This window comes from Neoarius graeffei, chromosome 7 (assembly GCF_027579695.1).
Source record: "Neoarius graeffei isolate fNeoGra1 chromosome 7, fNeoGra1.pri, whole genome shotgun sequence".
NCBI lineage: Eukaryota > Metazoa > Chordata > Actinopteri > Siluriformes > Ariidae > Neoarius > Neoarius graeffei.
This window is the reverse complement of record NC_083575.1, coordinates 4,599,573-4,623,053: the sequence shown is the minus strand read 5'-3', so window position 1 is coordinate 4,623,053 and position 23,481 is coordinate 4,599,573. Positions and strand designations below refer to the sequence as shown.

The 23,481-nt window shown below is 41.3% G+C and overlaps 1 protein-coding gene across 4 annotated transcripts in view; it reads left to right on the top strand.

Annotated features, from left to right (window-relative positions):
* The window catches only part of pdss2 (prenyl (decaprenyl) diphosphate synthase, subunit 2), a 75,414-nt gene that overhangs the window by 28,949 nt on the left and 22,984 nt on the right, over nucleotides 1-23,481 (top strand). For all 4 annotated transcript variants that reach the window (XM_060925176.1, XM_060925174.1, XM_060925173.1 and 1 more), the window contains 2 exons: nucleotides 10,053-10,127; nucleotides 18,543-18,704. In XM_060925176.1, the coding sequence (XP_060781159.1) occupies nucleotides 10,053-10,127; nucleotides 18,543-18,704 (237 nt within the window). The remainder of the gene's footprint in view (nucleotides 1-10,052; nucleotides 10,128-18,542; nucleotides 18,705-23,481) is intronic.

The following is a 23,481-nucleotide window of genomic DNA, read 5'->3' as shown; positions in this document are numbered from 1 at the left end:
TCATGACAACAACACATCTCAAAAAAGTTGGGACAAGGCCATGTTTCCCACTGTGAGACATCCCCTTTTCTCTTTACAACAGTCTGTAAACGTCTGGGGACTGAGGAGACAAGTTGCTCAAGTTTAGGGATAGGAATGTTAACCCATTCTTGTCTAATGGAGGATTCTAGTTGCTCAACTGTCTTAGGTCTTTTTTGTCGTATCTTCCGTTTTATGATGCGCCAAATGTTTTCTATGGGTGAAAGATCTGGACTGCAGGCTGGCCAGTTCAGTACCCGGACCCTTCTTCTACGCAGCCATGATGCTGTAATTGATGCAGTATGTGGTTTGGCATTGTCATGTTGGAAAATGCAAGGTCTTCCCTGAAAGAGACGTCGTCTGGATGGGAGCATATGTTGCTCTAGAACCTGGATATACCTTTCAGCATTGATGGTGTCTTTCCAGATGTGTAAGCTGCCCATGCCACACGCACTAATGCAACCCCATACCATCAGAGATGCAGGCTTCTGAACTGAGCGCTGATAACAACTCGGGTTGTCCTTCTCCTCTTTAGTCCGAATGACACGGCGTCCCTGATTTCCATAAAGAACTTCACATTTTGATTCGTCTGACCACAGAACAGTTTTCCACTTTGCCACAGTCCATTTTAAATGAGCCTTGGCCCAGAGAAGACGTCTGCGCTTCTGGATCATGTTTAGATACGGCTTCTTCTTTGAACTATAGAGTTTTAGCTGGCAACGGCGGATGGCACGGTGAATTGTGTTCACAGATAATGTTCTCTGGAAATATTCCTGAGCCCATTTTGTGATTTCCAATACAGAAGCATGCCTGTATGTGATGCAGTGCCGTCTAAGGGCCCGAAGATCACGGGCACCCAGTATGGTTTTCTGGCCTTGACCCTTACGCACAGAGATTCTTCCAGATTCTCTGAATCTTTTGATGATATTATGCACTGTAGATGATGATATGTTCAAACTCTTTGCAATTTTACACTGTCGAACTCCTTTCTGATATTGCTCCACTATTTGTCGGCGCAGAATTAGGGGGATTGGTGATCCTCTTCCCATCTTTACTTCTGAGAGCCGCTGCCACTCCAAGATGCTCTTTTTATACCCAGTCATGTTAATGACCTATTGCCAATTGACCTAATGAGTTGCAATTTGGTCCTCCAGCTGTTCCTTTTTTGTACCTTTAACTTTTCCAGCCTCTTATTGCCCCTGTCCCAACTTTTTTGAGATGTGTTGCTGTCATGAAATTTCAAATGAGCCAATATTTGGCATGAAATTTCAAAATGTCTCACTTTCGACATTTGATATGTTGTCTATGTTCTATTGTGAATACAATATCAGTTTTTGAGATTTGTAAATTATTGCATTCCGTTTTTATTTACAATTTGTACTTTGTCCCAACTTTTTTGGAATCGGGGTTGTAATTAAAACGATTGTGTTGTTGAAATGATGTGTTTGCAATTTATTTATAATCAAAAATTGATACAGGTGGATGAAAGAGTGATAGTGTGATACAGGGCCGGAGTGGGCCCTGTTTTCAGTCCGGGAGTTTAATTCACATTCACGGGGCTCCACTTAAAATTGGATGGTGTGTGGCCGCGTGTCTAATCCGCATATACATTTATCTGTGTCACCAACATGTCCCAAAGTTCCTTAGTGAAAATATTTGAAAACACATCCAAAGGACATGCGTCTTCAGAAATCAGCATCTTCGGCCCGGGTGTGGGAATGAACTTTTACGTCGGGGGCGAAATCCAGCTGACTGCCACTCCAAATAGCAAAGCAGCGAGTATGGCTGATTGTTTCGCGTTATTTAAGACGAATTACACGACACGTTTTTAGTCACATAGTCTTAAAATAACGAAAGCACCCATCTCGCGTGCATTTGAACCAATGCTTGTGCATTACATGCCGCATACGCCTCGAAAATAATGGCAAATCAACAATGCTGGGTACTCAGCAACCGGCAGATAAAGCGTGAGGGCGCATTAGGCAACTCAAAAATGGTTAAGTGAAATGCAGGCTAAAGCAAGTGTTCGATTCTGCTTAGAATATTGGCATACGCATACACCTCTTCTAAGTTATATATTTAACAACAATTATTTAACATCAGATATGACTTCTAGGCCTGTGTGTTCATAACCACAATGTGCACACGCCTGTGGAAATGCACGGTGTGACAGTGAGATGAAATAGGCTGGATGAGGAAATAACGCGCAACAGCACATTTGGGACCTGTTCATCTAAAATTGTTCATAATGTAAAGCAATGTCCGGTTCTTCTTAGAATTAAGACATACACCACATCTATACCGTGTAAATTGCGAGATTTCACATGACATCAAAAAGCTGAATTGACATCGCAAACTATCGACACATTATAGGCCTAGCATAGACTGATAAAATCGACAAACAGGGTTATCATACTCCATATCTTTCGTAACCTACCAGCTGGTCTTGAGAACATATCTGTCAATTTGGCACATTTTGCTGCCACCTCCTTCCTTTTTTTTAAGCTTCGCCCTTTCGGTTCCACCTGGCCTCTTTCTGCCCTCCATCACTGACGCGCGCTGTTTCGCGCCAATGTTGTTTAAGTTCCCCGCAATACAGAGGAGGAGTCTTGGACCAAACCAACTGCAATAGAGGGGAGGGGAGAATTTCCTTATTTGGTAGCGCCTATTTAATCTGCTGCGATGCTGTCGGCGTCTGGGCTGCCATGTGAAAATGCAGAGTGCAGTTGAATTGATGATTAATGCAAGAATAAGATCAGTGACCAAAATTAGTGAAAATTATTTTCCCCATTCTCCAAGCAGGCCACCATTGATGGTTTGGGCCGGGGATGGTCCCGGCTAAATATAGGGCCACCCCGGCATTGGTGTGATAGTAGTACTAGTATCGTACTTTGAGTGATAAGAAGTCCTAGTGAATGCTTGATAAGTAGACAATAATAAATAATTAGGTGTATTTTTCGGCGCGTGCACTATGACTCAAAATAATGTACCGGCAAGAAATAAAAGTTACTTTCACCCCTGCAGTGTTTGACTTGAACCAAATAATGAGCCAAGGTAATTAAATAAGAAAATGTTGATAAAATAAAACTTTAAGATGATTACAATATCATTACACATAGGCCGACTTATGACCAGATCGGTTTATGACCGGTCAGTCGTAACCAAACGCAGTCGTAAGTCGACGACTACCTGTGTTTTTGTTTTGTGTTGCACTGCGCCCCCTGGTGGTCCAGGCTGGAAACACAACCTAGAAAAAAAAGTTTGATGACTTCTTCTTGTGACATGATATTTACAATATAGTTACCGCTTAAAAATCAGCACGTCTGTGTGTGTTTTAGTCAGGAGTCGGCTTTGGACAGCGTGTGATGAAAATAAAGCGTGTCCTATTTTGAGACAGCAGTACAACAGCTGCCTTGTCAGGGCCCTTAATGGGAACAAATTTGAATGTGTCCTTCTTGGAAAAGCCAGTCTCGTAATTCTGTTTTTATCTGGAATATCAGCTCCGGTCTGTTTTAATTATTAATCATCTTTAGTAGACACAGATTTAAGGAATATTAAATGTTTGTTAGATAACCAATTAACAACATATTTTCTGGATCATACTCTATAAGCAAATGTTAACGGTGTCATGTTAACCTTTAACCACCAGAATGAAAAGGTTTATTGGGATGCGCTTTAATTTGATACTCACACACACACACACACACACACACACACATCTATATGGACGTGTGTGAGGAAAGATCACAGCTGTGTTCCTGGTGTGTAACCCAACCTGTTGTGCAGTCGTCCATAGAGATTGAAGCCCAGTGGATGAATGACTGACAGGAGATCGAGCCAATGAGCTTTGGCTACTCAGATAAAATGGTGGATGATTTTTTTTTTTTAAGTTACATGGACAAGATTTCCATCTCTGGGTTTAAAATGATTTGGCTGGTGGTGTTTTTTTTTTTTTTTATATAAAGAAATTCAGATGTGTAAAATATTGGTGTTAAAGGCAATAACTTGAACCAGCGACCTTCAGGATGTCTTTACCTCCACCGTTCTGCTTTCAACTGCAACACAAATACGTACCTCACCGTCAAACACTATTGTTCTCCAACACACTCATCAGCGTTGTCTAATACACATCAGCAAACACCATCAGCACTGTCAAAACCTCTCCAATACACACTGACAACAACAAACACTACTGTTCTACATCAAACACCAGCCCTGCCTCATAAACCACTTACCAAGGTTCTCTGGTGTCAAACAGCAACATTCTGTGGCCATCAAGCAGCCATATGAGCATCAAAGATCAACAAGAACCAACGTTTTCCTGGCAACAAGCACCAGCATCCTCCAGACATCAAGCATCTAAAGCTCTTCAGACAACAAGCACCAATGTTCTCCTGGCAACAAGCACGAACGTCCTCCGGACATCAAGCATCTAAAGCTCTTCAGACAACAAGCACCAATGTTCTCCTGGCAACAAGCACGAACGTCCTCCGGACATCAAGCATCTAAAGCTCTTCAGACAACAAGCACCAGCATCCTCCAGACATCAAGCATCTAAAGCTCTTCAGACAACAAGCACCAACGTTCTCCTGGCAACAAGCACCAACGTCCTCCAGACATCAAGCATGTACAGCTCTTCAGACAACAAGCACTGACATTCTCCTGGCAACAAGCACCAATGTCCTCCAGACATCAAGCATGTACAGCTCTTCAGACAACAAGCACTGACATTCTCCTGGCAACAAGCACCAATGTCCTCCACACATCAAACATGTAAAGCTCTTCAGACAACAAACACCAATGTTCTCCTGGCAACAAGTACCAATGTCCTCCAGACATCAAGCATGTACAGCTCTTCAGACAACAAGCACTGACATTCTCCTGGCAACAAGCACCAATGTCCTCCACACATCAAACATGTAAAGCTCTTCAGACAACAAACACCAATGTTCTCCTGGCAACAAGCACCAAAGTCCTCCGGACATCAAGCATCTAAAGCTCTTCAGACAACAAGCACCAACGTCCTCTGGACATCAAGCATCTAAAGTACTTCAGACAACAAGCACCAATGTTCTTCTGGCAACAAGCACCAAAGTCCTCCAGACATCAAGCATGTACAGCTCTTCAGACAACAAGCACCAATGTTCTCCTGGCAACAAGCACCAACGTCCTCCAGACATCAAGCATGTACAGCTCTTCAGACAACAAGCACCAATGTCCTCTGGACATCAAGCATCTAAAGCTCTTCAGACAACAAGCACCAACGTCCTCTGGACATCAAGCATCTAAAGCTCTTCAGACAACAAGCACCAACGTCCTCTGGACATCAAGCATCTAAAGCTCTTCAGACAACAAGCACCAATGTTCTCCTGGCAACAAGCACCAACATCCTCCAGACATCAAGCATGTACAGCTCTTCAGACAACAAGCACCAATGTTCTCCTGGCAACAAGCACCAAAGTCCTCTGGACATCAAGCATCTAAAGCTCTTCAGACAACAAGCACCAACGTTCTCCTGGCAACAAGCACCAACGTCCTCCAGACATCAAGCATCTAAAGCTCTTCAGACAACAAGCATCAATGTTCTTCTGGCAACAAGGACCGGCGTTCTCCAGAAAACAAACACCTAATGCTCTTCAGATAACAAGCAACAGTGTTCTCCAGACATCAAGCACCTTTTAGATAACAAGCAGCAAATTTTTCCAGACATGAAAGGTACCAATGTTCTCTGATCACCAAATACCAACACTCTGGGGACATCAAGCAGCAACATGGACATTAATGTTCAGAGAGAATTGATCTTTGAACTCCAACGTCCTCCAGACATCAAGCACCAAAAGCTCTTGGGATAAAATGTTCCACTGTTCTCCTGGCAACAAGCACCAATGTTCTCCAGATATTAAAGATACCAACGTTCTCTGAACATCAAACGCCAACATTCTCTGGGCATTAGACATGAACGTTCTGCAGCCAGCAGCAACTTTCTCCAACCCACACTGACATTCTCCACCAGTTACGCTATAAAACACCAACATTTCAATGTTTCCATTTCAAGTTCAGTAGAACTGACAAGGCAAGTGGATCAGCATGAACGTGGGAGAACTTTCTAGAAACTTTCCAGCTAACACACACACAGTTCTGACGCATGAACACAGCTCTTGGGTTTGTTGTGTGTGTGTGTGTGTGTGTGTGTGTTTGGCGTGCTCTTGGCTGTAAAGTGTGAGCACTTTAGTTTGCACAAATGAGGCTTCACACTCTTAGCATCCGCAGTGACATTATGGTTAGCGCTAGGCCATTAGCTGCACAAATCAGTGAAGCTAGCAACGCAGCTGAGTGCTTTTTTTTTTTTTTTCTTCTTCATCCGCTGAGTGATCTGTGATGTGTACTATGTGGCCTTGAGTGGGTTCCTGGCGTGTGTGTGTGTGTGAGAGAGAGTGGGATCCTGGCTCGACACTAGCATAAACGGTAAGGTGATCCGGACGAGGTCGTCTCCTCTTTCCTCCCTCACAGACCTGTCGGCGAAACGCGACACCGACTGGATTTGGGAATGAGACGAGGCTGAGGGAGGAGGGCTTATCTGATACTTTCCGAAAAAGTCCCCTTCACGTCGTGCACACACACATTAGCTTCTCCGCTGTACTGAGCATTCGAGGCAGCACATCTGGTAACACTGTAGGAGCATTGTCCTTTTCAAGCTCTGGGTGAAGGAGTCGGATTGCCTCAATATTTCCTCAAGGATCCGGTTACCTAAAGGGCACAGACGGAGAGAGAGATGAAAGTTAGAGAGTAAGGAAAAGTAAAGGGGGGAAAAAGTAACGAGAGCCAAAGAAATGGAGCTATGTAACTAAATATGAAATATGAAAAAAGACAAGTGTCTGGACTTAATGATCCACTGCTGTCGGTTTTCTTCTCTTTTTTTTTTTCCCTCCTCCATAGACGTCCTCTTTCACAGATAAGTCTTTCAGAAGCGGCGGGAAAGGCTGATAAAAAGGCTGAGTTAAGGAGAGCAAGAAATGGAGGGATGGAAACGGAGTGAAATGGATACGGGGTTAATTTGGTGAAAGAAAGCCTCTGTTTTTGCACGCTGTTTGTTTTTAATCTATACTTCATATCCCCGGGTTTAATACATATCAGAAGTATAACTTTCTCCACCAAAAACGCTGAAGATGCCATCATTCTCCAACATGCACCTAACTTCCTTCAAAGAACTACTCCAACACACACACGTACAATCCCATTCGCCACCAGAACACTGAGGTTCTCAATCGGAGAATCATTCGCACCTTCTCTCTTCAACATGCCAAACCTTCTCCATCCAACACCCACTTTTCATCCATGTTTTCCAAGAAACACACTCATCGATCTCCAAAAAAACGCCAGCATTCTCCAGAAAACATGCACACTAACATTCTCCAACAGACACACCAACAAACACCAGCATTTTCCTTCAGACGGGCGCTGACCAACACGTTGACGTCATCGTGTTCCAGTGGCCAGACATCAATGTTCTTCATGATGCACCTCAAACATTTTCCAATCCAACGTTTTCTGACCCAGCAAACACATGCTCATGTTCTCCAACAGAAACAACTCGCCGATTTTAGTCCATCGAACACCCACATTTTCCAACGCACACCTCCAACAGGTTCACACACCGATGCTCTTCAACAAACACACAGCAGAATATGAAGGAATGCAAGAGATCACTGTGGATCAGATTCCGGTCCATTGCAGCACACCAAGCACTCGTGCATTTACACACTCATTCACAAGTAGGCGCAGTTACTCTTTGGGAGGTTGGAGGAAACTGGTGAACCCAGAGGAAACCCACTCAGAGAAGGCATGAACATGCCAAAATCCACACCCGAGCTTCAGATCAAACTGGGGACTCTGGAAGTGTTGGGTAGCAACATCACCACCTGCTGTAGCACCATGCTGCCCTGACACACGCAGCTCCAAATCAAACCAAGATACCGAGGTGTTCATGAGAACATTTTCCACATTTCCAGTGTTCTCCCACATGCCATTTATTCCTCAGCTCCCACCATTCTCCACCAGATCCTTGAAAAAGGCACAATGGCTCAGGAATCATACGCAGATGATCTTCAGCCAGCTTGCACCAGTGAGTCCCTCAGCAACCAAACACCACCGTTTTCTTCAGGAACAATACACTGATGATTCCCTCCAAATGAATGTTCTCTATCCTTACGGTTAATTCTTGAGAATTCTCAACAGAAGTCACCAATGTTCTCCAGATGTTCACATCTGTTTGGACAGCACCTTTAACAGATGACTTGCACGTGATTTGGATTTAATTGGGGGTGGGGGGGAATTGTGCAGTGTCAGCCTCACTCTCTATTCCTATGCTCCACCTAGATCCAATGACAGGACAAGGTCCAGATGGCTGGAGGTGAAGCCAGATGCAGTGGATGACCAGGGCATCTTTTGTGTCTTGCCATGCTCTACACGTTCCACAACATGTTGCTGGTATATCACCTTCCTGCCTGGTGAACCACGCAGTGGTTTCATCCATGCAGTCCGCCGAAGACCAGACTTCACATGCTTCGGTAGATAAACCTAATTACCAAGGGTGTGGTGTATGGGGTGTCCAGGTTGGGATATCTATCTTTGGTTTGGGAGCAGTCATACTCCACTTTGGAGGAGCTCGTTCACCTTTGGTCCCCTCCTGGCACTCAGCTCTCACCCGTGGCTCCAAGTAGCTGTACCACGCGCAGCAGCCACACCGCGGGCAACGGTTTTGACTAGTCGGCTAAACCAGGTTGAGAGCGAGAGTAAACTTTTTAACAAGAGCAAAATGGTCACCCACCTTTCTGTTTTTCTTTAAATAATTCTTGTTTTGCCCAAGCTGTGGTCAGTGATGGGATGAGAGCAAACAGGAATCCAGGAGAGCCTTGGCTTGGTGCAGAGCCACAGCTTCTCCAAATCAGAAATAAGTGGTTGATGTGATTTAGGTACGTTACAAAGATGCCCTCTAGATGGCTCCTGCTTGAGCTGTGTCAGGTACGTCCTGCTGGACGGAGACCCTCGGGGCAGACCCAGGACTCGCTCAGGAGATTCCATCTCGCATTTGGCTTGGGGATCACTGAGGAGTCTGGAATCTGTGGCTGGGATCCGAGTCGTCTGAAATGATCCTGTCAACCTGTTGCCACTGTGAGATCCACGAGGAAACGTGGAAAGGGAAGAATGAAATTATCGCTGTTTATGATGACCACAAATACCAACATCCAGAACTTTTGTAAATGGAATGGACACAAATCGGAGGTTTGAACCCTTCACCTTTTGGAATAATTTGCTGATAATTGAGACTATAACCAGGCTATTAATTGGGTTGTCATGGTGCAAGGTTGGACACTTTTTGGGGTAGTTCTGGGATTTAAGTGTATCCTGTTAAAGTCCGACACATCTGAAAGAGATTCGCACGTCTCCTTCTTGGAAGAGAGTCTATGGTTCTGTTCACCAGTGAAAAGAAAAACACAAATGCACCTGAAACGCAAGTAACTTTGATTATTTATTTTTTTCCACCAAATACGGTATCATGTAACCCTGATAGACATTCAGTCAGTTATGGTGGTGTGAAATGTAATATCGGCACATGCCTAATTCCGAGTTAAGATATTGGATTCCGGTTTTGGAATCAGATTTGTAACGTGAGCATTCTCAGACTCACCGTTGTGAACTTGGTGAAAATGTCACAAATTTCATTTGAAGCCCTGCAACACTTGTACACTTTTACCTCTGATCTGGCTTCGATTTGTTCTCACTTTCTGTCCTTTTTCAACTTTTTCTAAGGTGTGTGTGTGTGTGTGTGTGTCCAGATGTCCGAAGCCTTATTATTCCCTCAGTTATTTGGACTCTTGTCTGACCATCTGTTTAATAAGTGTGATTGAGTCACTGTATATTCCCTGTCTGATTGAGAAACTCCTCAGATGAATGGGAAGAAGCCCAGCACGTCGGAGTGAGTCACTTCCTGCCGAGTGTTTTCGGAGTTCTGAGGTGTGGTTTCCGTGTTTCAGGTGGTGGAGCTGATTTCCAGTGCCATTGGAGACTTGGTGCAAGGTGTCTATTATGAAAACTCCAACTGTGCAGAGGTAAGACAGAGGGTTGGAGACAACAAATCCACCGACAGCAAACATTCATCACCGCTGCACACGTCACATGGAAATGAAAGCTTCTTTGGACTTTTTAAAAAAATATTTGTTTGTTTAATCTCACAACTTTAGATCCAGTCAAATACGATGGGAATCCAGAAATGGAGCCAGACAGGGTTTTAGTTAAGGCTGCGCAATATGATGGCATCATATCGATATTGTGATAAATTATCAAACAATACAACATTCTTTTACATTTTGAAAATATTTTTAAATTAGTTACACATTTTGACTGGAAACAGGTGTTTTTTTTTTTTTAATTTTATGGGAAAATTCCATCCTGAATGTTGAAAATTGTAAAAAAAAAAAAAAAAAAAAAAAAGGGGGGGGAATTACAGATCACTTAATTTTTTTTCTTCTTGGTAGTCTTATTTTTAAAATACTTTAAATAAATAAATTAGTTTTAAATAACTGTTTTTTCCAGATAAAACACATCAAAATCAACTTTCTTTAGTTTTTCAAATTTTCCTTTAACAGACGTTTCAATCATGAAATGGTATATCTCAGAAATGTATTTATTATTATTATTATTATTATTATTATTATTGTTATTGATAACAGGAGTATAATAATAAAAAAAAGTTGTGTAATAAAATAATTCCAAAAACCATGGATGTGACTATTAGTAAATATTTACAAAATAACTTCAATTATAAATTTAAAGAATTCAGAATTGTAAATTAATATGAACATAATTGACTGAATAAAGTTAAAAAAGTAAGTCCAGCATATCATTATTATTTATATTACATAGACACGAGTGTTTTACTGGGAATTATTATACATACAGGCCACTTTTTACCTGGAATTAAAACGTGTTCTGTTCCCTTCTAGCGGGTTTCTTGATGGCGTGCAATATTATCATATTCCTGATCCTCCATGTATTTACGCCACTCTACACAATGGAGAATGAGTGTGCAATATTGTTACAATATTGCACGTTGTCTAAACAACACGACGTTGCATGCAAAGAGCCAATGACAACTTGCGCACAATCATTTCTTTGTCCACCAGGAAAGAGCGAAGATGCGGCGAATCCAGTGCTAGGTTTAAGGATTAAATAAATAAACTGAAACTAAAGACACGTTGAACACCCAAAAGGCTACCAAAACTTCACTGGATATTCTTCATGCATATTTACAAGAGAAAAACACATCAATGGACATAAAAAAAAAACTGGAAAAGAGACACGTCAGAGACGTAAAACTTCCGCGCTAGCGAGTGACTATGACAGCTTGTAAACAAACATGGCTGTGAGGTTTGCTTCATTAAAAGTGGAAGATTCTGAGAGAATTTTGGCTGCCTGGTCGCTCCGTTGCGTGTAGCTGTCGATGTTGATTTTAAAACTACAGTGGATATAAAAAGTCTACACACCCCGTTAAAATGATCGGTTTTTCTGATGTAAAAAAAATGAGACCATGATAAATAATTTTAAAACTTTTCCTACCTTTAATGTGACCTATAACCTGTACAATTCAATTGAAAAATAAACAAATCTGTTAGGGGGCAAAAACATTAAAAATAAAAAACGTACAATAAGCTGGTTGCGTAAGTATGCGCACCCTTAAACTAATACTTTGTTGAAGCACCTTTTGATTTAATTACAGCATTCAGTCTTTTTGGGTTCACACCTGCCATCAATTAAACTGACTCTGATTAACCCCAAACAAAGTTCAGACATTTCCTCAGTTGCATCTTCCAGCAAAAGCCAGGGTTCACAGAGAGCTTACAAAACATCAGAGGGATCTCACTGCTGAAAGGTATCCGTCAGGAGAAGGGTGCAAAAACATTTCCACGCCATTAGATATACCATGGAGCACAGTGAAGACCGTCATCAGGAAGTGGAGAAAATATGGGACAACACTGACATTACCGAGAACTGGACGTCCCTCCAAAATTGATGAAAAGACAAGAAGAAAACTGGTCAGGGAGGCTGCCGAGAGGCCTACAGCAACACTGAAGGAGCTGCAGGAATTTCTACCAAGTACTGGTTGTGTACTACATGTGACAACAATCTCCCGTATTCTCCACATGTCTGGACTATGAGGTAGGGTTAAAAACATCCAGTCCCAGCTAAATTTTGCAAAAAAATACATCAACTCTCCCAAAAGCATGTGGGAAAATGTGTTCTGGTCTGATGAAACCAAGGTTGAACTTTTTGGCCACAATTCCAAAAGGTATGTTTGGCGCAAAAACAACACTGTGCATCACCAAAAGAACCCCATCCCCACAGTGAAGCATGGTGGTGGCAGCGTCATGTTTTGGGGTTGTTTTTCTTCAGCTGGAACAGGGGCTTTAGTCAAGGTGGAGGGAATTATCAACAGTTCTAAATACCAGTCAGTTTTGGCCCAAAACCTTCAGGTGTCTGCTAGAAAGTTTCATCTTTCAGCACGACAATGACCCCAAAAATTTCTGGAATGGTCCAGCCAGAGCCCAGATCTAAATCCAGTTGAAAATCTGTGGGGTGACCTGAAGAGGGCTGTGCACAAAAGACGTCCTCGCAATCTGACAGATTTGGAGCGCTTTTGCAAGGAAGAGTGGGCAAATATTGCCAAGTCTAGATGTGGCAGGCTGAAAGACTCCGACCCAAAAAGACTGAATGCTGTAATTAAATCAAAAGGTGCTTCAACAAAGTATTAGTTTAAGGGTGTGCATATTTATGCAACCAGCTTATTGTACGTTTTTTATTTTTAATGTTTTTCCTCCCTAACAGATTTGTTTGTTTTTCAATTGAATTATACAGGTTATAGGTCACATTAAAGGTGGGAAAAGTTTTGAAATTATTTATTGTGGTCTCATTTTTTTACATCAGAAAAACCGATCATTTTAACGGGGTGTGTAGACTTTTTATATCCACTGTAACTAAGTGAATTACACAGGAAAATAATAATAATATTTGGCTTGACTGCGCTAGCATTGGCCTGCACTAACACGACTCCGGTTGGAAGGTAACTGCACTGCCGCGCTAACAGCACCAAGTCGCAGGTAAGCTAGCGTTGGCCTTCGAGGATGCTGATATGAAGTCTGTATGTATAATCATAATAATAATAATAATAGTAAATATTGGCTGGTTTTTATATCTGATATACCACAAAAAAAAGCCAGCCAATATTATTTAAATACACCACTGGTATTTTTCATCCGAGTTCCATCCGGGACATGTACGGTAGAACCAAAACCGGGACATAAATCTTTATATGCCACTCGTGAGGAAATCACACGTTGGTCTGAAGATATGAAGTTTATCTTTTCATTGAAAAACTCGCATTTTTCATCCGAAATCCCCCACGGATCTGAGCGACATAAATGTTATTTACCAGCTGGGAGGTCTGTATGGTGAAATACCGTGACCGAGGTCTTGAAAGTACTGAGCGAGGCCCTCTGGGCTGAGGTCAGTATTCAAGGCCGAGGTCACGGTATTTCACCATACGGACCGACCTTAAGCTGGTAAATAATATTTTTATTTTTTTCTTTACCAAATTCTAACAGAAAACGAGAGCGCCCGAAAGGGAAAACCGAGCTGAGCCGACATCTTGAATCCTCATTCACGGCTGTAATGCAAATGGCTTCCTCCTCGGTATACAAGTGCACTTCCATGGCAGGAAAAAAACTACATTTTGCTGCCTATGTAGTCCCCTATTTATACACAATTGAGTCATTCAGGATTCAGCCATGTTTTTGCTCGGCGTTAGCAACAGTTAGAGGTGTTTATCTTTCTCCTGAAATGTTTTCTTTTATTTCTTCTTCCTCAGGGTAGTAAAACTCGCTTTCGCTGTGAGCACTGTCGTTATCGCTATCCATGCTGTAAAATTAATGCTGTTCTCCTGAGAAATGCTGGCAAAAATGTATAAGATTTTTGATAATATTATAAATAAATCTTTATAAAAAAGATAAATGTTGACAAAAAATGCTACTATGTTTGTTGTTGTGAACGAGCGAGTCTCCAGAGGTCCGTAACTGGGGTCTGTACCGTAGGATACAGACCTGCTCGCCAGCCAATCAGAGCGCAGGATTTGATGGAAACCGCACCGTGAAAAAAATAATTCCCGATATTTCACTCCGGTGACGTCACTCCCAGTGTTTTCCTGCTGACTAGATGCATGCTGTCAAAATGGCGACCCGGTTCAAAATTAAAATTCTTTTGATTAACTTGCGGGTTTTTTTTTTGTGGACGTGTCCATATAATATAAATACGCAGTGGTGTGAAGATATGAAATTTATCTTTTCATGTTGAAAATAATTTCACTCGTTCGCTTCACTCACTCTGATGTATACATTCACCACTTGAAGATAAACATCATATCTTCACACCACCGTGTAATATCCTCTATATATTATTTAAGATTAGTGAGATGATGATGATGATGATGAAGTTACATAATTAAATAAGTAGGTATAAAAATTTATCATAATAAATAGTTTGTTGAGAGAGTAAATCTTGCATCTGAATTATAAACATGAAATTTTTTATTATTATTATTATTATTACAACACATCAGTTTCCTCCTGTGTGTGAAGATCCTGAGATGGAATGAGAGAGCGAGCGAGAGAGAGATGGTGGGGTCGTGTTTCTTTTCACCCCTTTTAGCCGAGAAGATTCCGAGCAGGAGCACGAATCGCTTTCCTCCTCAAATCCAGTTCCAGTTACTTACACACACACACACACACACACACACACACTCCTCCTGCAGTGTTTAGTGTTTATTCCCCGTGTTTTAGCTGAGAGGGGAACGAGTACTAAAACGAGACAACTCAACCCAGAACCCTCCCTCTCTCTCTCTCTCTCTCTCGGTGTGTCTTGGCTGAGGAATGAGGATGTCTCTCAGGTTTCTTCATCTTTTTTGGAGGAAATTCCGTCATTGTTTTTCTTGCCTTTGAAGCTGTAGATCAGTGAGCGGATGCTCACGTCACATTTCACACCTTTTTATAAAGCCCTGATTATTCCTGTGCTCGAGACGATCGAAAGTTAAACCATTTACATTTTACACTCCTGACAATAAATAATAAAACAGTCGTGTACGATTTACAGTGGCATGCAAAAGTTTGGGCACCCTTGCTGAAAATGTCTGTTACTGTGAATAGTTAAGTGAGCAGAAGATGAACTGATCACCAAAAGGCATGACGACACATTTCTTTTCAGCGTTTTCTGCAAGACTTGTGTATTATTTTTGTTTTGTACAATTGGAGAGTGAAAAAAGAAAAGGAACACCATGTGAAAGTTTGCGCACCCCAATACATTTGAGTTCTCAGGTAACTTTTCCCAAGGTTCCAGACCTTAATTAGCTTATTGAGCTGTGGCTTGTTCAAATTCTTCGTTAGGAAAGGTCACATGATGCAGATTTCAAAGCTGTATAAATTCTCTGACTCCTCAAACTTGTCCCTAAAATCAACAGCCATGGGCTCCTCTAAGCAACTCCCTCGCATTCTGAATAATAAAATAATTGATGCACACAAAGCAGGAGAAGGCTACAAGAACATAGCAAAGTGTTTTCAGGTAGCTGTTTCCTCAGATCGTAATGTTATTAAGAAATGGCAGTGAACAGAAACAGTGGAGATCAAGGTGAGGTCTGGAAGATGAAGAAAACTTTCTGAAAGAACTGCTCGTTGGATTGCTAGAAAGGCAAATAAAAACCCCTGTTTGACTGCAAAAGACCTTCAGAAAGATTTAGCAGACCCTGGAGTGGTGGTGCGCTGTTCTACTATGCAGCAACACCTGAACAAATATGACCTTCATGAAAGAGTCATCAGAAGAAACCCTTTCCTGCGTCCGAGCCACAAAATTCAGCGTCTGAAGTTTGCAAATGAACATCTAAATAAGCCTGATGCATTTTGGAAACAAGTCCTGTGGACTGATGAAATCAAAATAGAACTTTTTGGCCACAATGTGCAAAGGTATGTTTGGAGAAAAAAGGGTGCCAAATTCCAGTAAAAGAACACCTCTCCAACTCTGAAGCATGGGTGTGGATCGATCATGCTTTGGGGTTGTGTTGCAGCCAGTGGCACAGGGCACATTTCATTGGTCGAGGGAAGCATGGATTCGAATAAATACCAGCAAAGTCTGGAAGCAAACATCACACCATCTGTAAAAAAGTTGAAGTTAAAAAGAGGACGGGTCCTACAATAAGACGATGATCCAAAACACACCTCAAGATCTACAATGGAATACCTCAAGAGGCCCAAGCTGAAGGTTTTGCCCTGGCCCTCACAGTCCCCTGACCTAAACATCATTGAAAATCTGTGGATAGATCTCAAAAGAGCAGTGCGTGCAAGACAGCCCAGGAAACTTGTAGAACTGGAAGCCTTTTGCAAGGACGAATGTGTGAAAATCCCCCAGGGAAGAACTGAAAGATTATTAGCCGGCTACAAAAAGTGTTTACAAACTGTGATACTTGCCAAAGGGGGTGTTACTAGGTACTAACCATGCAGGGTGCCCAGACTTTTGCTTCGGGCCCTTTTCCTTTCTTAATATTTTACGCCTGTAAATGATGGAAATAAAAATGTAATCTTGCGGAAAATATTAAAGAAATGTGTCGTCTTTCCCTTTATGCCTTTTGGTGATCAGTTCATCTTCCGCTCACTTACAGTAACTATTCACAGTAACAGACATTTTCAGTAAGGGTGCCCAAACTTTTGCATGCCACTGTATTTTCAGTGCTTGAACGATGACAGAAATCATTGATAACCAACATCTAAATAAAGCCTCGGTCACAACCGGCCGTACGTGCTCCTACGGCCGGTCTACTTGCAAAAAACGCAAGAAACGCACGGAGGACGCGCGTGTGACGTGCTGATTTTCGAGCCATAGACCGGCCGCAGAGGTTCTTTGTCATGTCAAACAAACTCTACGGGCGCTTACATTTTTTTTTTCAGGTTGCAAGACAAACTTACGGCCAACGCGTGTCTTTCTCCACGAACAAAAAAAACGCAGTGATTTGGGAAATGCCAAAAATTGCACGGCCAAAAAATCGTACGTCCGGTTGTGACCTAGGCTTAAATGAACCATCATTTCATCAGACAGATCCGCACACGCATCAGTCAAAATGAATTTAAAATCCTCCTTGAATAAATGTATTTTGTAATCACATGTTTACAGAATGATTCATGATTTTCTGAAGTTAATGTCAAAGCACCTCGATAAATTCGTCAAATTTACAGTCTAATAATTTAGCATTTTTTTCTCCTTTGTTCAAAAAAGATTTAAAAGTACAATATTTCACAACAAAACCTAATAATTATGCCAAATAAAGAAACTAAATAGGTTTATTAATTTTTGTAATTTTAATCATATTAAATTTGAATGTGACTTATGCAAAAATTATTATTATTATTATTATTATTATTATTATTATTATTATCCTCCTGCCTTCGTGGTTAAAGATGGTAATTATTTTTATTAATGTGGCTCTCAAAAGAATAAAAACCTTAAAACATAAAAGAGAAGAATCGACTGTATATGGGAGAAATGGAAGAAAAATGTGTAAATAAATAAGACGTATATAAACTCAACAAAAATAAAAACTTTACACTCATTTCAAAGTCAATAATTTGAACATTTTGGAAAATAGGTTTGAAATAACGATTGTATTCAATTATCTTGTCATTAAAGATGCTATAGCATACAGATCATGTTTGTCATGGAATCGGTTCCACCGGAAATGCGACGACAATGTCCATGATCAAAAACTGTGAGTCACAACTTAATGAAATCATGTCAATATCGGGTGTGTCCTCCATGGGCGTTCACAACTGCGATGCAACGTCTCCTCATGGATTGGATGATGCGTCTGAACACAGCTTGGGGAATGCGCCGCCATATTTGTACCAACATGGCACCAAGCTACTGCAAGTTCTGTGGAGGGTTCCTTACGGTCGGCTGTGGTGCCAGTTTGATGGAGACGTGTCTGGAGATTATGGATGGCCTGTCGACTGCATCCCATAACCCTCGCAACGTCAGTGACGGATGTTCCCGTATTCAGCATGCCAATGGCACGTTCACGCTGAATGTTTGACAGTCGTGGCATTGCAAATTAACGAATAATTAACCATAAAACCTTGTTTTTCTGAGATGACACTCTACTCTGCTACCATGAGATCAATTGCACGTGTATCAATAGGTCACGTCACTTGTGTCACATGGAAACGTGATTTTAGCGTGCAGTGCTCTCGCACGTGCTACGTAGGTCCGACCAGTAGAATGAATGTGTGACGTAATGCCCTTGACAATGCATTTAACCATAATCACAACAAGAACTCTTTCAAGAACAGTTTCTAAACACTATTTGAAAAATAATGTGTCAAGTTTTTATTTTTGCTGAGTATATTTTCTTTTACATTTTTTTTTCCCCCTTCCTTAAGGAGGGAAAGCTGTCGGTGGCGTGGTGGGAGGACCAGGTGTTCCTCTCCCATGGTGCACTGCTGGCGAAGAGCTGCCAGGCGGCGATGGAGTTAGCAAGACACGACGCAGAAGCTCAGACTCTCGCTTACGAGTACGGAAAACACCTCGCTCTTGCACACAAGGTGAGGAAACGGGGGGGACAGAACAGTCACATGGACACACACACGAACGCACACACCTGAAACAAGTGTGTGTCCTGTTTCTATGGCAGACCTGCAGACTCGAGCGATGACGGACAAAAAATAAAATTAAAGGTAGACTGCCTTTCAGAACCAAGCTTTCAGAATATCACAGAGAGATCTCTAAACAATCTGACGCACTTAGAGTCTTAACGCCAGAGTCTGACGTCGATAAAGAATGGGAACGTCTTAAAGATGCACGATATAAAACAGCTAAAAAAAAACCCCCTGTGGGCTTTGTGAAGAAGAATCAAAAACCATGGTGGAGCACAGAAACATATCGACTCCTAGAGAAACAGAGATGCTAAGAGAGACCGGGACTGCACAGGTACTGAAGCGGCCCTCATGCAGTATAGATCGTTCAATAAGGAGGGTAAAATTAGTGTTAAAAAAAAAAAGACTGGATGAAATGGATAGAAATTCAAATAACTCAATTGGAAGAGGCAGCAAAAATAAAGAACCAGTGAGAATTGTTCAGGAAAGACTGGTAAAAAGGGAAAATATACTCTATTGGTTAAAGATAAACAAGGAAACCACATACAGTGGTGCTTGAAAGTTTGTGAACCCTTTAGAATTTTCTATATTTCTGCATAAATATGACCTAAAACAACATCAGATTTTCACACAAGTCCTAAAAGTAGATAAAGAGAACCCAGTTAAACAAATGAGACAAAAATATAACACTTGGTCATTTATTTATTGAGGAAAATGACCCAATATTACATATCTGTGAGTGGCAAAAGTATGTGAACCTCTAGGATTAGTAGTTAATTTGAAGGTGAAATTAGAGTCAGGTGTTTTCAATTAATGGGATGACAATCAGGTGTGAGTGGGCACCCTGTTTTATTTAAAGAACAGGGATCTATCAAAATCTGAACTTCACAACGCATGTTTGTGGAAGTGTATCATGGCACGAACAAAGGAGATTTCTGAGGACCTCAGAAAAAGCGTTGTTGATGCTCATCAGGCTGGAAAAGGTTACAAAACCGTCTCTAAAGAGTTTGGACTCCAACAATCCACAGTCAGACAGATTGTGTACAAATGGAGGAGATTCAAGACCATTGTTCCCCTCCCCAGGAGTGGTCGACCAACAAAGATCACTCCAAGAGCAAGGCGTGTAATAGTCGGCGAGGTCACAAAGGACCCCAGGGTAACTTCTAAGCAACTGAAGGCCTCTCTCACATTGGCTAATGTTCATGAGTCCACCATCAGGAGAACACTGAACAACAATGGTGTGCATGGCAGGGTTGCAAGGAGAAAGCCACTGCTCTCCAAAAATAACATTGCTGCTTGTCTGCAGTTTGCTAAAGATCACGTGGACAAGCCAGAAGGCTATTGGAAAAATGTTTTATGGACGGATGAGACCAAAATAGAACTTTTTGGTTTAAATGAGAAGCGTTATGTTTGGAGAAAGGAAAACACTGCATTCCAGCATAAGAACCTTATCCCATCTGTGAAACATGGTGGTGGTAGTATCATGGTTTGGGCCTGTTTTGCTGCATCTGGGCCAGGACGGCTTGCCATCATTGATGGAACAATGAATTCTGAATTATACCAGCGAATTCTAAAGGAAAATGTCAGGGCATCTGTCCATGAACTGAATCTCAAGAGAAGGTGGGTCATGCAGCAAGACAACGACCCTGAGCACACAAGTTGTTCTACCAAAGAATGGTTAAAGAAGAATAAAGTTAATGTTTTGGAATGGCCAAGTCAAAGTCCTGACCTTAATCCAATGGAAATGTTGTGGAAGGACCTGAAGCGAGCAGTTCATGTGAGGAAACCCACCAACATCCCAGAGTTGAAGCTGTTCTGTACGGAGGAACGGGCTAAAATTCCTCCAAGCCGGTGTGCAGGACTGATCAACAGTTACCGCAAACGTTTAGTTGCAGTTATTGCTGCACAAGGAGGTCACACCAGATACTGAAAGCAAAGGGTCACATACTTTTGCCACTGACAGATATGTAATATTGGATCATTTTCCTCAATAAATAAATGACCAAGTATAATATTTTTGTCTCATTTGTTTAACTGGGTTCTCTTTATCTACTTTTAGGACTTGTGTGAAAATCTGATGATGTTTTAGGTCATATTTATGCAGAAATATAGAAAATTCTAAAGGGTTCACAAACTTTTAAGCACCACTGTAGGAGATGAGAAAGGAAGGTTAGCGAGGCGTCCAGAGCGTTTTAGAGAGCTGTTAAATACAAAACCGTCATCGGGAACATTAACAGAAGTTTTAAAAGAATGGGATGAGCTAGAAGTAGACCTTAAAGGAGATACGCAGAACCTTTATTTTAAAATAAATTTCTGAGTGGATAGTATCTCCATCCTTGACTCTTGTATGCTGCATAAATGGGAATAAAAAATATATATTTTTGAGAGTTAAAATCGACCACAAAGTTGTGATTGGAGCTGCCGCGCTGAGCCAGCCAGCCCGGAGTGCGTGACGTCACAGCGGGAACCAGTTTTAAGGCCGAGGCCTTTTACAGCTATAGACCAAAGTCATATAAATAAACATTTATGGTGAAAGTAAGAAATAGCGTTACCCACTTGCTCATCTAAGACTGATTTGACTTCATTGATTGTGGGTTGACTCTCATTAAAACAGGATGGGTGTTATAACTTATCTAACATACATGTACATGCATGCATTTTCACTGATAAAACGTAAAAGGCTCATTAAATAACCAGATGAACTGAGACAATCACATTCTGAAGCAAATTAAATAATCTTATACCAGTAACTTAAACACACAATACAAGTTACATGGATTAATCTAAATGCAGGTAAACAACGTGTTGTTTTTGTTGTTGTTTTTTTTATCCAAATGAGAGTCGGAGCTTACCCGTCTGTGTTCTCGCTTCTTGAAGGCCGATCTTGTGGCCGATTATTTTGAAACAATCTGACTTTCAGTTGTTCGTTCAGTTCTCCGTTCATTCGCTTCTTCCGTGTAAGGGCGAGATGGCAGCAATATCCAGTGAAGAAATCAGACGGCTGCTCCACTCATTCTCCATTTTGTCCATATGTAGTACTCCGCCATTACTGCTTGCCTCAGGCAATTACTAAAACCCGGGACGGAACGGGTTTTAGCAACAACCCTTGGCTCACTCCGGGAGGACTGGTGCAACTGAACTTTCCTTTCCTTTTAAAAAAAAAGAAACAAATAAATACTTGTAGTTTTCTTTTCCTTTAATTGTTGGTACTGCACCCTCTTTCAATACGGGCTTATAGCCAACGCTCCTCAACAGATCAGAGGTCTCGTACAGGTCTTCAGTAAAATGTGCAGAGCAGAGGAGAGACCACTTCACAGCCGCCCAATGTGCCCGTGAACTTCTCGCAAAACGCATCCAAATCTTTGCAGTTTGAACATTGTTGGGCCATGAATGCAACGTAAATCCACCTTCTGTCATGTTGCTGCACCCGCCAGCAACACCCTACGTGGTATGGTGATAAATTAGCTCAAAATGGAGGATCGGAGTTGCAATCAGCTCTGTGTTTTAGTATAGCGGAAATGGCGACGAGACCGATAGACTTCCTGCTGTGACGTTACGGACGTCAAGGTCATTCAGTTAGCCCGCTACCTATATAAATCACTTTAATCGTAAAAATTACTATATTAGATTTATTGTTAGCGCTTAAAACTATTCCTGTGCCATTCTTGAGGTCTCAGGCATTTATAAACGAAAGTGATGCCATGGTTCTGCGTATCTGCTTTAATGAGCCAAAGGAGGGAAGAGAGAGAAAATGCCGTGAAAAACGGCTGGTTTTCGAGAACATCACAGCAGAGATGCTGAAAGCTGGAGGCTCCTCTGTACTGGAAGGGATGACGAGAATTTGTATATTCAGTTTAGAGAAGGGAAAGGCCACCCAAAGATTGGAAAAAGGGAGTAATTATTTCAACTACTGAAAAAAAGGTGATTTAACAGTCTGTGAGAATAATAGAGGCGTTACACTTTTAAGTATTACTGGGAAGGTGCTCTGTGTTATTGTTCTTTTTCATATCAAAAATACAGGAGATCAGCGACTGCGTGAGAACCAAGCAGGATTTAGACCAGGAAGATCATGCACAGACCAGTGCTAATCAATTTTGTTGACTTTTTAAAGCAGCATTTGACAGTGTACATCGCGACTCACTTTAGGAAGTACTTGGTGCGTATGAAATACCTGAAAAAATGATAATAATCATTAGAAATGCATATCTTGCAGGGCTCGACATTAACTTTTAAATCCACTTGCCCTGGGGGGCAAGTGGGGGTAAATTTCCACTTGCCCCCAGTATTATCACTTTCCCCTATTTTGCGAGTACTACTTTTTTATTATTATTATTATTTATTTATTTTTTTTTTTTTAAGGAAAACCATAGAATAGTTGTGAATTGCAACATAAAATATGTTCATTTAAAGGAAAAAATAATAACTTTATTCACAATTGTTAAAATTAATATTTACAAAAATGATAGTGATAATGATTAAAAAGTTACATTAAATACTATATTTAAAATAACAATTATGTTAACTCCATCTAGTACAATAAAATCTAAAATATCGAGAGAAGAGAAGACGATGCTTATGTCTAATAAAAATAGCGGAGTATAGGAATATATAGTATAAACTTTGAATAAAATAAAATCGCTACAACTCAGAAATATGACAACAATACGGGTCGATTTAGATGCCTGCAGTGACAACATTAATACGACAGTCATCTAGTGAATCTCTT